Below are 13,726 nucleotides of genomic sequence, written 5' to 3'. Positions count from 1 at the left end.
GTAGAACATGGATTTGAGTGAGTGGGAAAGTAGATAGATCTGGTAGCACTTAGAGTTGTGAGTGTGATCAAGCTACATTACAAATTCTCAAAGAACTAACAAAAAATGAGAAAAAAATGAAGAAGAAAACTAACTTTATTAGGGATAAAGAAGTCTTGATACTCAACCACCCCATATTTCAGCTCCTGTGCACATTCCTACAAAATTACCCTAGACTGATCCACTCATATCTGGTAAATTACCCACAAGATTCAAGAGCTGTGATTGAAAGGAGAGAGAAGTCAGTATAGTGATCCCAAAAGTGTGATTTTTGATGAAACTTTACAGACTCATCCACTATTCATCAGTGAATCTCTTTCTTGAAAGGAAAAGATCTTTTATCAGAAGCCAATATTAAAGTTAACTTGTCACAAGACTAACAAACTTCTGTTAAACCATATACTAGGCTTTGTAAGCATATTATAAGTGTCCAGAACAGGTTGGGTGAGTGATTGATAAACTTAATAATTGTCTCTCTAATGACCTCTAAGAGATTAAGATCCAACAAAATGAATGATTCCCTTACCCTTGGGTGAAAATAAAAAATCAGAAATTAAGGCACAATGCCCAGAGGACAGGAGTGAGCAAGAGAATAAATATTAGAGAACTGTGTTCTCATGGTGTTCTCTAACATAAAAGAATGTTCAAAAAACAGAGAATAAGCTGTGTCTAAAGTTCCAGGATAATAGAAAAAATTTCTCCACTGATCTTCATGATTTACTTTTGCACCTGATCTTCAAGGAGGCTATTACGAAGTCAGCTGCCTCTGCCCTCAGATAATCCTGGAAGAAGCTATGTAAGAAACTTCTCTCGATATCCACTCTTCCGGTTCAAGAGAGAAGGTAATGTAGTGCTTAACTAAGGAAAATAGTAAAATATAGTTGATGAATCTATGCACCTGAAAAGTTCACTGTTCACATTATGAGAGTGTCTGAAGTGTCAGATACAGCACAGTGCACCTTGTCTATTCAATATCTCACTCAGCATACTTCATAATAACACTGTCTGAAAGGCATTCTCATATTAATAATATAACATTATATTATTAATATTATATTATATTCTCATATTAATAATATCATACTTGATATTAGAGGAAATTAAGAGAAATAAATATTTGCTCATAGGATGTTTCTCAGTTGTGTATTATCTATTATAATTCAGGCTGGGGTCTCATTTTCCATGGCAGCACTACATTTAGAGTACACAGATAGGATGTTCTTGAGACTTTGAATTTGTAAGTATAATAGAGAGGAATAACTGGATGCCAGGTAGTTAACAAATATTATTCATCTAATTCTCACAAAAAAAATGACATGTACAGGCCTCTCACTGTCCACTTTCCAAAGGGGAAATCAACATATGAAGAAATAATGTCTTGTCTACAATATACTGCCCTCAAACCCCAATGGTCTAGCCTTGGAATGTGTACCTTTTCACACATCCCTTTCAGTCCAGTAAAGCCATGGAATACGCCAACACATTTATTGTCTTAATTGGTAGGAGTTGACTAGTGAAAATATCAAACATAGGCTCTACTTTGCTTCTGGGACTTAACTTTAAGGGCATAGAAAGTAACCATGAAAAATATCCAGGACATTACATTATTGTCCAGAATTCCACAAAGCCCTAATATCCTACTTCTATGTCCCACTTCCTAGGACTCAACACAAAATGACCAACACCAGAGGGAACATGTCAATTCACAAAAATGTGTTAGCAAAGGAGATTCTTTCATATTTAAGCACTAACTGACAAAAATTGAGGAACAGTAGTCTAGTAAAAAACACCTTTAACTTAATTCGCATCTAATTTTATTAACATTAAAAGCTTTCAAGTTTTTCCTATTTATTCTTGGGAAACTACCCTGAGAGGGAGCTGCACAAAACAACACACTGAATGATGTTAATACAAAACTCATAGTTCCCACCTCAATACAGATAAGAAATAGTCTACTCTACATGAATGCCCATGCCTAGAAACAGAAATGCAGGTTTCCCAAAAAGACAAATTACACTTTGAAAATTCTTACATGATATTTTATTGATTGCACACTAAAGAAATGTATAAATTTAGTCATTCATCAAACACACAATTGTCAGACTCTTGGTGAATGTGAAAGTTAAATATATTTTGTTCCATTACATTATAAAAGCTCGTGTTTGGTAAAAGTAGATCTGAGAAGTCAGGAGAGTTCTCTCTCCTTTTGGGGGGGAGAGAAATAGTAAATCCACTAAGGAATTCATCCTTGAATTAAATAAAAATTACCAGCCTTTATGATCTGGGTGTGACTTCTCTTTTGCTCCATGCACTGCATCTGACATAGCATTTCCCTATGACATAATGGAAATATTATACCTAAAGGTGAGATAGTCAAGAACATGCGATGGCCTAGAGAAGTAAGGATTTCAATTGAGGAAAACAGATAGTTTGGCTGGCCAATCAAAGTCTTTGATTAGACCATACGTTTCTACCTTGTCTATAGTTATCTGTACTACACGAAATACTTTATTTGATGTTTACTGTACTTGAAATAATTTGTTATCATTTCATTCTAGTTCCACATTTATAAACACATGAGGAGTAATTAGTTCTAATTTTAAGGGAGATTTGCCATAACATCTAAGACATTATAATTATACTAATTATTACTATTATTATTAATTATTACTACTGATTGATAATTTTAAGTATCATGTTATGTTGGTTTTAATTTGTGGCTGTTTCAAAAGAATCCAGATAACAATACAGTACTGCTTTGAAATACTTGTTAACAAACTTGTCTTACCCCATAAAACAAGGGTAGAAACAAAAAGCCAGACTTATAAGTCAAGATGGCACAGTCTTTTGTAACTTAATCAGATCTTATTTCTTATTTTATAATTAGAGAAGAAGAAAATTGTGCTACAATAGGAGTCACTTTGTACTATTGTTCAATACCTTTACTAGCAAATATTACTATTAAAGTTTTCATAACAATAAAAATCAATTCAATTTGAAACAATTGAATCACAATTAAAATCACTCTCAAAATTTCAAAACAACTAATATCTTTTAATCAATAAATGCAGCCATGGGCTCTCAAGTTATCAAATACAATGAAGATTTTTCACTGGACACTGATTTGTACAGTTTGGATAGCAAACAATCAACTAATTCTGAGAGTTTTTCTAGAGAGTCTAAAGTTACTCTGAGGTTGCAGAAGTCTGAATGTGTCCTAGTGTTTCTCAGAACCTCAACTCTATACTCTGTGACCTGAGTCTGAAACTTGAAAACCTAAACAGTGGAAAGAGAGAACCTACATGTGTAAGATGTCATCTCATCTGTACATGTACACTGTGGCATGTATGTATTCACACATGGATACATGCATGCACATGTATGTACACACAAGCACACACACATAGATACATACACTAAATAAACTAAACATACAAAGATATAAATGTAACTTTGAAAATAAAATTAGGATAATTTTTACTAGTTAGGAGCATGCCAAAGGAAACTTAAATATTTTAGAAACATTTTTTGAAAATTTGAATATTAATGGATTTAAGAACTATAAAACTCAGAATCAGTAGAAGTGTTGCAAGAGGGGCTATGACTTTAGTTACTTGGGGTATTTATTCAACTGTTGGTGTTGTTGAAGATGAATATCACCCAGATTTTCTGAAGTTTATGTGACTATGACATGAAGGCACTGAGAACAAGTTTAAGGAAAGACATACAAATCTAAGAGTTTTTCTCCTAAAATTTTGTATAATTAGAAGTGGTTATATGTACCTTACAGGATTGTTTTCCTCTATATTAAAGGAAGTCTTTGCTGTGGAGTATTCTCTGATTAGTAAAATACCCCTGTGTTAATTCTTGTTCGTGTAGTTATTTGCCTCCCAGGAACTCGTGGTGGAAATTCTTCAACCAATTCTGAGCATTTAATTATGATTTAAGGCCTCTTATAACAGTGCATGTCTCCCTGTCGCAGCAATGCTAAGTCCTTTACTCCAGTACTTTATTTTTATGAAACATCAAGTAATTACTTTCTGAGGAAATATCCAATATTTTCTAAAAGGGGCAGATCTTTGAATCAGAAAAATTATGAGAATGATTTTTGCTAAGGAAACATAACTTTAGTCAGTTTTTAAATTAGCATCATTTATGTGTTTACTATTAATTTAGAAGTTCAGAAATGTAGTACAGAAAGACATGCTAAGATTTGTGACAATATGCAAATATTTATGAATATATTAAACATTTAGAGGTTTATTATTTTATTATTTCCAATTCCATACATGTATTTAATGCACTCCATTCACACTCAACTCCTCACCTTCTGTTACCCTCTTTCTTTCTCAACAACCTCCTTATATCAACAACTCCTCTTGCCACTCCTCTATCTTTTCACTGTGTGGCCAACTGGGTTTAACCAGGGCCACCAATGTGGGGATGTGTTTGGAGCTCTTGGTTGGAACATGAGCTCCACCACGGAACACAATGACTTCTCTCCCTCAGCATTCATCAACTGATAATGACTGGCCTTAGAGGGGCTAGAACTCAAGCATTCCTACTTATCCATGACTGCATTTTGTCCAACCCAGTCATGTGCAAGCTCTAGTAGGCAATACCAGAGCTGAGAGTTCATGAATATGAGGCAGTCACGTCATTCCCAGAGGATAACATTTTACTGTGCTCCTCATCACTGGGTGGCTCTTACATTCCATTTTACCCCCTCTTTTGTAAGGTTTGGAGCTTTGGAAAATATAATATGTGTGTTAATATTTTAGTGTATACATTTTCTTAGGCCTGACTAAGATAAGATAAAGCCCTTCCAAAACCAGTATTTTCTCTAATTTAGTCCCAAATATTACAACTAACTATCAATATTTTAGCAAGGAATGGCTGAGGACCTGGATGCCAGGAAGACAGATACCACAAATACAAAAGACCCAGTTGTTATCTCCTCTCTGGCTGTGCTACAAAGTAGAAAATCCATTCATTACTACTGATGTTTAAAATGTAGCTGTTTTCAAATTATTTTTTGTTAAATGTCAATCAAGCATCAACTTGGTAACAAATTTAAATCAGTAAGTCAAATAGGCTTCCTTGTGTGACCATTGTTAGAATTCTCTGAGATCTAGAGCACTTGTCAAACAGCCACTGCTTGAAAAACCCACCTTCTCTATGGTACCTTCAACTCCTGTAGCAAGTGTGATGCTGTAGGAGTGAGCCAATCGCAGTTGCTGTGGTCAGTGGCTGTTTTCACTGGCTCCCAGCACAGGAAAAAAATTTAAGTGACTGGTTATTTATTAAATAATAAATAATTTTTATTTATTTAATAAATAAATAAAAGTTTAATAAATAAATTTTATTTATTAAATTTTATTTATAAAAAATATTTATTGATCACTGAAAGTAAAGAGGTCGAGCTGGTGCCTACATGAAGCATTCATTCCTATGTTCTAATCTCTGGAATGAGAAGATACTTTATTTTTATTTATATTTATTTAATAAATAAATAAAGTTTATTTAATAAATAGTCACTAGATGTTACAAAATTAATAAATAATAAACTAACAAAACAGCAATTAGTATGATACATTTTAATTACACAATGTATAAAGTACAAATATGTTTCAGAGAATGTTCACACTTTCATGCAGAAGGCAAGGGGACACAAATAAGGAAGAATAAAACAATCAAAAAATTTAAAGTCTCAGAAATAAAACATAGTTAAGTTATGAACGCAGAAATGTTAAAGTTCTTTATAAACAATGTTTAAATGTTCTGGCTAGCTTTTTTAATGAAAATAGATTCTTCACTTACACAATACATTCTGACCACAATTTCTCCTCCCCTCCCTTCACTCTTCCCAGTATGCCCATACACTTTCCCCTCTTTGATAAATCTATTTCTCATTTACTCTTCAGAAAACAGCAGGTTTTCAGGAAACAACAGCCAAACAGGATAAAACAATACACAATAAGACAAAGGCCTCATATCAAAGCTGGACAAAGCAACTCAACAGAAGGAAAGAATCTCAAGGGTAGGCAAAAGAGACAGAGACACACCTGCTCCCACTGTTAGGAGTCCCACAAAAACACCAAGCTAACAGCCGTAATATATGTGCAGAGGACATGATGCAGGTCCTATAATTGCAGTTCCTGTCTCCATTATTCCAAGTAAGCCCTGAAAAGCTGATTAACTAGGTCATGTTCTCCTGGTGTCCTCCATCCACCCTGACTCTGACAATCTATCCTCCTTCCCTCTGAGCTCCAAGGAGTGAGAACCAATGTAGATCTCTAAACCAGACTCTTTCTGCACAATTCCTGGCCATCTCTAAACTGACTCCTATCTGCTGCTATAGGAAGCATATCTGATTACAACTAGCCATGGCACCAATCTATGAGTATAGCAGAATACCATTAGGAATAATTTCATTGATTCATTCATTGGTCGGTTGATTGATTGATTGATTGATTGAGTGCAGTCATGATTGATTGATTGATTGATTGATTGATTGATTGTGTGCAGTCATGGCAGTCATGTTTGGTTCCAACCTAGATGTCTGGACTACTCAGTCTCTGGTTCCTGGCCATCCAGGCAGTGTAAGGCATTGGCTTCCTCTCATGGCATGGGGCTCAACTTAAACCAAACATTGACTGGCCACTCCATAAGTTCTGTGCCAGCATTACCCTAGAACATCTTGCAGGCAGAACAGACTGTAGGTCAAGTGTTTTGTGGCTGCATTGGTATGCAGGCCTCTCCCTCCATAGCCACAGAGTATCTTCTCATTCCAGAGACTAGAACATAGGAATGAATGCTTCATGTAGGCACCAGCTCGACCTCTTTACTTTCAGCGAGCTATGTAGATATTGTCCTCTGCAATGGCACCGTGCTATCAGTTTTCTGAGAGCAACTTTATGTCCTAGCATCAGCTTAAGTTATTTAGGGATTTCCACTAGACTCCCTCAGCCAACAACTCAACATAATGCAACCCAGTCCAACCACTGGAAGCCTTGTCAATCTACAAAAGATGCTCAGTTCAGACTCCATATCCTCCATAACTAGAATTGCTCACTAGAATTCTCCTTCTTAAATCTAGGAAGTTTCCAGTGCTCTAGGATTACACACCACACACACACACACACACACACACACACACACATACACACAAAATAGATGTTGGTTCATACATTGAGAATACCAAACCACACAGTCAATATTAGGGAACAGATTATTTTAATTGATTTTTTGTTAATTATTTTATTTATTTACATTTCAAATGTTGTCCCCCTTCCCATTTCATGAACACCCCACTCCTTATTTTCTCCCTTTTGCCTCTAAGAGGGTGCCTCCCCACGTATCCATCCATTCCCACCTCACCCCTTTAGCACCCTCCATCTCTGGAGCATCAAGCCTCCACAGGGCCAAGGGTATCCCCTCCAACTGAGTCCAGATAAAACAGTCCTCTGCTACATATGTAGCAGGAGCCAGAGACCAGCCCATGTATGCTCTTTTGTTGGTGTCTTAGTCCCTGGGAGATCTGAGAGGTCCTGTTAGTTGATACTGTTGCTCTTCTTATAGGGTTGTCACCCCTTCAGCTCCTTCAGTCCTTCCCCTAACTCTTCCATTTGGAGTCCCTGAGCTCAGACCAACGGTTAGCTGTGAGTATCTACATCTCTGCTGGCCAAGCCTCTCAGAGGACAGCTATGCCAGGCTCCTGTCTGCAAGTGCATCTTGGCATCAGCATGTTGGACTTTGTTGTCTACACATAGGATGGATCCCAAGGTTCCGGGATGAGTCTCTGGATGGCCTTTTCTTCAATCTCTGCTCCACTTTTGCTCCCTGTGATTCCTTTAGACAGGAACTACTCTGATTTAAAATTTTTGAGATGGATGAGTTGCCTCATCCCTCAAACCCATTAGCACAGGGGAAATTTTTCTGTACAGAACACCAATGGCTCAGGCTCTTAGATCAACAATTGAAAAACGGGACCTCATAAAACTGAAAAGTTTCTGTAAGGCAAAGGACACTGTGAATACAACAAAACCATAGCCTACAAATTGAGAAGAGAACTTTACTAATCCTACATTTGATAGAGGGTTAATATCTGAAATATACAAAGAACTGAGGAAGTTAGAATCCAGAAAACCAAATAACCCCAATTCAAAAATGGGGTACAAAGGTAAATAAATAATTCTCAACTGATGATTCTCTAATGGCCAAGAACCACCTAAAGAAATGATCAACATCTTTAGTCATCAGGGAAATGCAAATCAATAAGACCCTGAGATTCCACCTTACACCAATCAAAGTGGCTAAGATCAAAAACTCAGGTGACAGCAAATACTAGCAAGGATGTTGAGAAAGAGGAACACTCCTCCATTGCCAGTGGGATTGCAAACTTTGGGAATCAATCTGGTAATTCCTCAAATAATTGAAAATAGTTCTACCTGAAGACCCAGCTATACCACTTTTGGACACATACCCAAAAGATGCTCCACCATATCACAAGCACAGGTGTTCCTCTATGGTCATAGTAGACGTATCTATAATAGCCAGAAGCTAGAAACGACCCAGATGTCCCTCAACTAAAGAGTGGATATAGAAAATGTGATACATATACACAATGGAATACTATTTAGCTATTAAAAAATAAGGACATCACAAATTTTACAGGCAAATGGACAGAACTAGAAAATATCATCCTGAGTGTGGTAACCCAGACCCAAAAGGACATACATGGTATACACTCACTGATAAGTGGCTATTAGCCAAAAAGCTCAGAATACTCAAAATACAACTCACAGACCGTGTGAAGCTTAACAAGAAGACAGGCGAAAGTATGGATACCTCAATCTATTTAGAATGGGGAACAAAATAATTACTGGATCCAGAAGGAGGGAGTGGACTAGCTGGGAGAGGAGTTCATTTTTTTAAGTTATCATTTCTCTAAACCACAAATTCAGTTACTTAATACTTGATGTGTATGCATGTGTGACTGTCATCTTAGCATTTGTTATTAAATACCTTGAATTCACCTGTTATTTAAGATCTTCTTTGTGTCCTTCCTGCCACTTATCAGTAAAGACTGTACCAAAAGATTCTAGGATTCTTTCTTGAAAAATATACAAAAGGCAACAGAAAATAGGGTAAATTTTTTCTTTTAAAATGATGAATATCCTGAATGACATTTTTAATTTTTTTAAATATGAGATACTTGTGGAATTTGATTTTAGTTCTCTCTCATGAGAAATAAATACTTGGTCATTTGAAACCTGAAACTGAGGTCATGGACAGATGAGTGTAGATCTTACCACACTCATAGAAGACAGTTCTCTATCTGCAGACATCTTTGCCCTTCTGTCCCATCTAATCCCAGGAAATCCCTAAAGTAATACAAACAGGGTGAGAAATTAGAATCTTGGAATCTTGGATATTCTATTTGGATAATGTAAATGTCCTTGACAGAGAATTAGAGCAGTTTTTGTCTTCTACTTTTGGGGTTGAGGAGGTACAGTTTATTTCTGGATTTTTAGTGGTAGAGATCCATCTCAGAGCTTCTCACATGATAGACAAGTGCCCTATCATTAAGCTGTATCCCAGCTACCACTGAGCTGTATCTCAATCCCAAATACTATTCTTCTGAGAGAGGCACATAGTTCCTAATGAAGCCATGTCAACGCATCAGATTATTGATATTGAATTTAGCTTTCTTCACCTATGTCTTTAAGTTCTAGTTACTCATAAATAGCTACTATAAATTTTTATGTATTTATACATGAATTTGTTACTTAAAGAAATAGCTCAATAGATTAGGCTGAAATACAGATATTTGACAATAATATTGGGTTATACAAAATTCCATTTCTTATTTTGGCACTCTTGAGGACTAGGCCAGGACTTAATGAATGTTAGGTGGGTGTTCTCTCATTGAGCTACAACCATAATCCAAAACTCTTACATTTTTCCTGCAAAGAGTCATCAAGTACTCATCTAAATAATAATGCACCTGGTAACTATTTAAAGAATACTAATAAAATTCATTCACTCATTTTTTTCTTTTCATTTCTTTGTCTCATTGTTTGTTTGCTTGTTTCTTTGAAACACAATACCCTGTAGCCCAAACTAAACTCAAATTTAATATACAATTGAGGATGGCCTTGAACTCCTAACACTCCTGCTTCAAACTTCCAAGTGCTGAGCTTACAGGTATGTACAACCATTAGCAGATCCCACTCATTCTTTTTAACTAGGAGATATTTCTAAATATAAGAATCATGCATATTTCCCATCACACCCAAAATATTTTTCCTTAATATACAGAACTGTGCTTATGATGGTATTTGATGATGAAATAGTCAACCTGGTCTATTTACATCAATAAAAAAGAATCAGAGTAGTGGCTGTTTATGGATCATAGAATGGTGGCTTAAACTTCTTCCACTCATTTCTTAATATCCAGTGCTCAAAAAATGCCAAGAAAACAATAAGACTCCAGTAAATATTGAACAAATGATGAGCAAACTATTCTGTTTCCTATTTGGGCAAAAATTAAATTTCCTCGGCTATTTCTAGAATATTCAACAATTTCTAGTGCTTTCACAGGGCACAGACAAATGAAAACCTTTGGCAGCCCCAGCAACTCCAGCACCATCACTGGCTTCATCCTCTTGGGCTTCCCCTACCCCAGGGAGGGGCAGATCCTCCTCTTTCTGCTCTTCTTCATTGTCTACCTCCTCATCCTCATGGGCAACGCTTCCATCATCTGTGCTGTGTACTGTGATCAGAGACTACACACCCCCATGTACTTCCTACTGGCCAACTTCTCCTTCCTGGAGATCTGGTATGTTACCTCCACAGTCCCCAACATGTTAGCCAACTTCCTCTCTGACACCAAGGTCATCTCCTTCTCTGGATGCTTCCTGCAGTTCTATTTTTTCTTCTCCTTTGGTTCTACAGAATGCTTTTTCCTGGCAGTCATGGCATTTGATCGCTACCTTGCCATCTGCAGGCCTCTACATTATCCTACTCTCATGACTGGGCGCCTCTGCAACACCCTTGTGATCAGTTGCTGGGTGCTTGGTTTCCTCTGGTTCCCTGTTCCCATCATCATCATCTCCCAGATGTCCTTCTGTGGGTCCAGAATTATAGACCACTTCCTGTGTGACCCAGGTCCTCTGTTGGCCCTTGCCTGTTCCAGAGACCCACTGATGGAGTTTTTCTGGACAATTATAATGTCTCTGCTCCTGGTTATTCCTTTCCTCTTCATCATGGGATCTTATATATTGGTCCTGAGAGCTGTATTCAGAGTTCCTTCAAGAGATGGACAAAAAAAGGCTTTCTCCACTTGTGGGTCACATCTCACAGTAGTTTCACTCTTTTATTGCTCAGTGATGAAAATGTATCTGAGCCCAACATCTGAACATAAAGCTGGAGTGCAGAAACTTGTGACTCTGTTTTATTCTGTGGGTACTCCACTCCTTAATCCCGTGATATACAGTCTAAGAAACAAAGATATGAAACATGCCCTGCAGAAGATTTTAAGAACATAAAAATTGGGATTTTAAGCAAATAAATCACAGTTAAGTGTATATATATTGAATTCAGATAGATAGATAGATAGATAGATAGATAGATAGATAGATATCCTGATTCACACACACACACACATATATATATGTACATGTGTATATGTGTGTGTGTAATTCAACCATGAAAATAATTAAACTGTGCCATTTACAGCATCATGAATAAAACAAAAAACTTTGTGTTAAGTAAAATATGTCAGTTATGGAAAGTCATATAATACATTCTCTCATTTATGTGTAGAAAGTTTTAAAACAGGAATAGGATAATGTTTACCAGAGACTAGGAAGTATAAGAAAAAGCAATACAGTTAGTGGTTGCAACTGGTAGAGTTGGATAGTTCCTCAACATCTGTGTTTGATAATATAATACAGTAAATATGCTGTCAAATACTAATTCTGTTTCATACAAAAGGACTGAAAATTTGTATGTTCTCAACATAAAACATGTTAAACATTTAAATAATGTTTATGACTGTTACATTGATATTATACGCAGTGTACTTATATACTGAATTTCACTTTGTACTTCACAAATATGTTCAATACTATATCATTTAAAAATAAAAATATGGAACTTTGCACACTAGAATCTGTCTGTAATCCCAGAACTTGGAAATTCAGACTGATGGATCAGAATTTCAAGGGAACTTAGATACACAGTAAGATCATGTTTCACAAAACAAAATAGAAGAGTATGACAGTCCATGCCTGGGATATATTTCCTGTTGCTATAGTAAAACCCATGACCAAAAGCAATTTAGGAAAGAGAAGGATTACCTTGTATACAGATTATAATCCATCATTCTGTGGAGCCAAGACAAGATTTTAAAGCATGAAACTGGAGGCAAGAACTGAACCGGAGATCATGAAGGAATATATATTATTGACTTACTTCCCATGACTTGCTTTACTTGCTTTTTTCCTGGAAACCAGGACCACCTGCCTAGGAATACCACCACCCAGTTGGATGCACACTCCCACACCAATCATTAATCAAGAAAATGTCACACAGATATGCACATAGGCCAATCCAACTGAGGCTAAGTCTAGGTGACTAAAATTTATGTCAAGTAGACAAAAAATAACCAATATCACTTGCCAACTTGACACAAACACATTGCTATTAAATAACCTTTAATAATCAAGTGGATCAAATACCTCAACATAAAATCAGATACTAAATTTGATACAAGAAAAAAGTGGTGAATGAGGCAGGTGCTTAGTAGTGAGGGAGAGAAAAAAATCTGCCACAGGTAGGGCAGATGTGCCAGCTACCTGGGACCAGGGGAGTCTATAGATGTGGCTCTACCTGAGATTCCTAACAGTGAGACATAGAGCCCAAGGTGGTCGCTTCCTGTATCCAGGCAGGATTCGCAAGGGATAAGGACATCAATTCTTCCACAAAACCTTTGACTCAAAATGTTTCCTGCCTACAATATGTACAGGGACAAAGATAGAGGAGAGACAGAGGAAATGGACAACTAAGGACTGGCTTAATTTGAGATCCATCTCACAGACAAGAACCGGTCCTTTAAACCATTAATGATACTCTGTTGGTCTCCACTCACCCAACAATGGAAACAGATGCAGATGTTTGGAAATAGCCAAACATAGGACCAAGTACAAAGAGTCTTGTGGAAGAGTTGGGGGAAGAATTGATGGCCCCAAAGGGGATTCAGTTGCCACAAAAAAAGAGTCAAAGAATATGGACCTTTGGGGGATGCCAGAGCCTGAACCACCAACCAAAGAGCAACCATGGGCAGGACCTAGACACCCCCAGCACATATGTACCAGATGTGCACCTCAGTCTTCATGCAGCTCTTCCAAAAATAAGAGAAGAGTCTGTCCTAGAACCTGCTGCCTGCATAGGGATCTTGTTCCCATAACTAAACTGCCTTGTCTGACCTCAGTGGGTAAGTATAAGTATATGCCTAGTCCTGCAAAGAATTGATGTGCCAGGGTAAATTGAAACCCAGTGGGTCCTCTGCCTTCTCGGAGGACAAGAGAAGGAGAAATGTTGAAGGAGGGGCTGTGATTAGGATTAAAGTGGATAGATAGATAGATAGATAGATAGACAGATAAATGGGAAAAGGGCAGGA

General features: G+C 36.9%; 1 protein-coding gene across 7 annotated transcripts; it reads left to right on the top strand.

Moving 5' to 3' along the window:
- The first annotated feature begins 676 nt into the window (after positions 1-676).
- On the top strand, positions 677-12,216 carry LOC117705950 (olfactory receptor 11G2-like). 7 transcript variants are annotated; one of them, XM_076931095.1, is made up of 3 exons: positions 677-881; positions 10,159-10,248; positions 10,645-12,216. In XM_076931095.1, the coding sequence occupies exon 3, from the start codon at positions 10,656-10,658 to the stop codon at positions 11,589-11,591; it is 936 nt and encodes a 311-aa protein (XP_076787210.1). In that variant the 5' UTR covers positions 677-881; positions 10,159-10,248; positions 10,645-10,655; the 3' UTR covers positions 11,592-12,216. The 7 variants fall into 7 exon arrangements, with proteins under 7 accessions (XP_076787210.1, XP_076787211.1, XP_076787208.1 ...); XM_076931096.1 differs by having other exon boundaries at positions 10,634-12,216; XM_076931093.1 differs by having other exon boundaries at positions 7,621-10,248.
- Positions 12,217-13,726: the final 1,510 nt, after the last annotated feature.

The sequence above is a fragment of the Arvicanthis niloticus genome, chromosome 3 (assembly GCF_011762505.2).
Source record: "Arvicanthis niloticus isolate mArvNil1 chromosome 3, mArvNil1.pat.X, whole genome shotgun sequence".
NCBI lineage: Eukaryota > Metazoa > Chordata > Mammalia > Rodentia > Muridae > Arvicanthis > Arvicanthis niloticus.
The sequence above is the reverse complement of the archived record's forward strand: the minus strand, read 5'-3'. Positions and strand labels throughout refer to the sequence as shown.

Coding starts and splice junctions, on each gene's coding strand:
- LOC117705950 (XM_076931098.1), top strand. CDS start 10,656: ATGAAAACCTTTGGCAGCCCCAGCAACTCCAGCACCATCACTGGCTTC.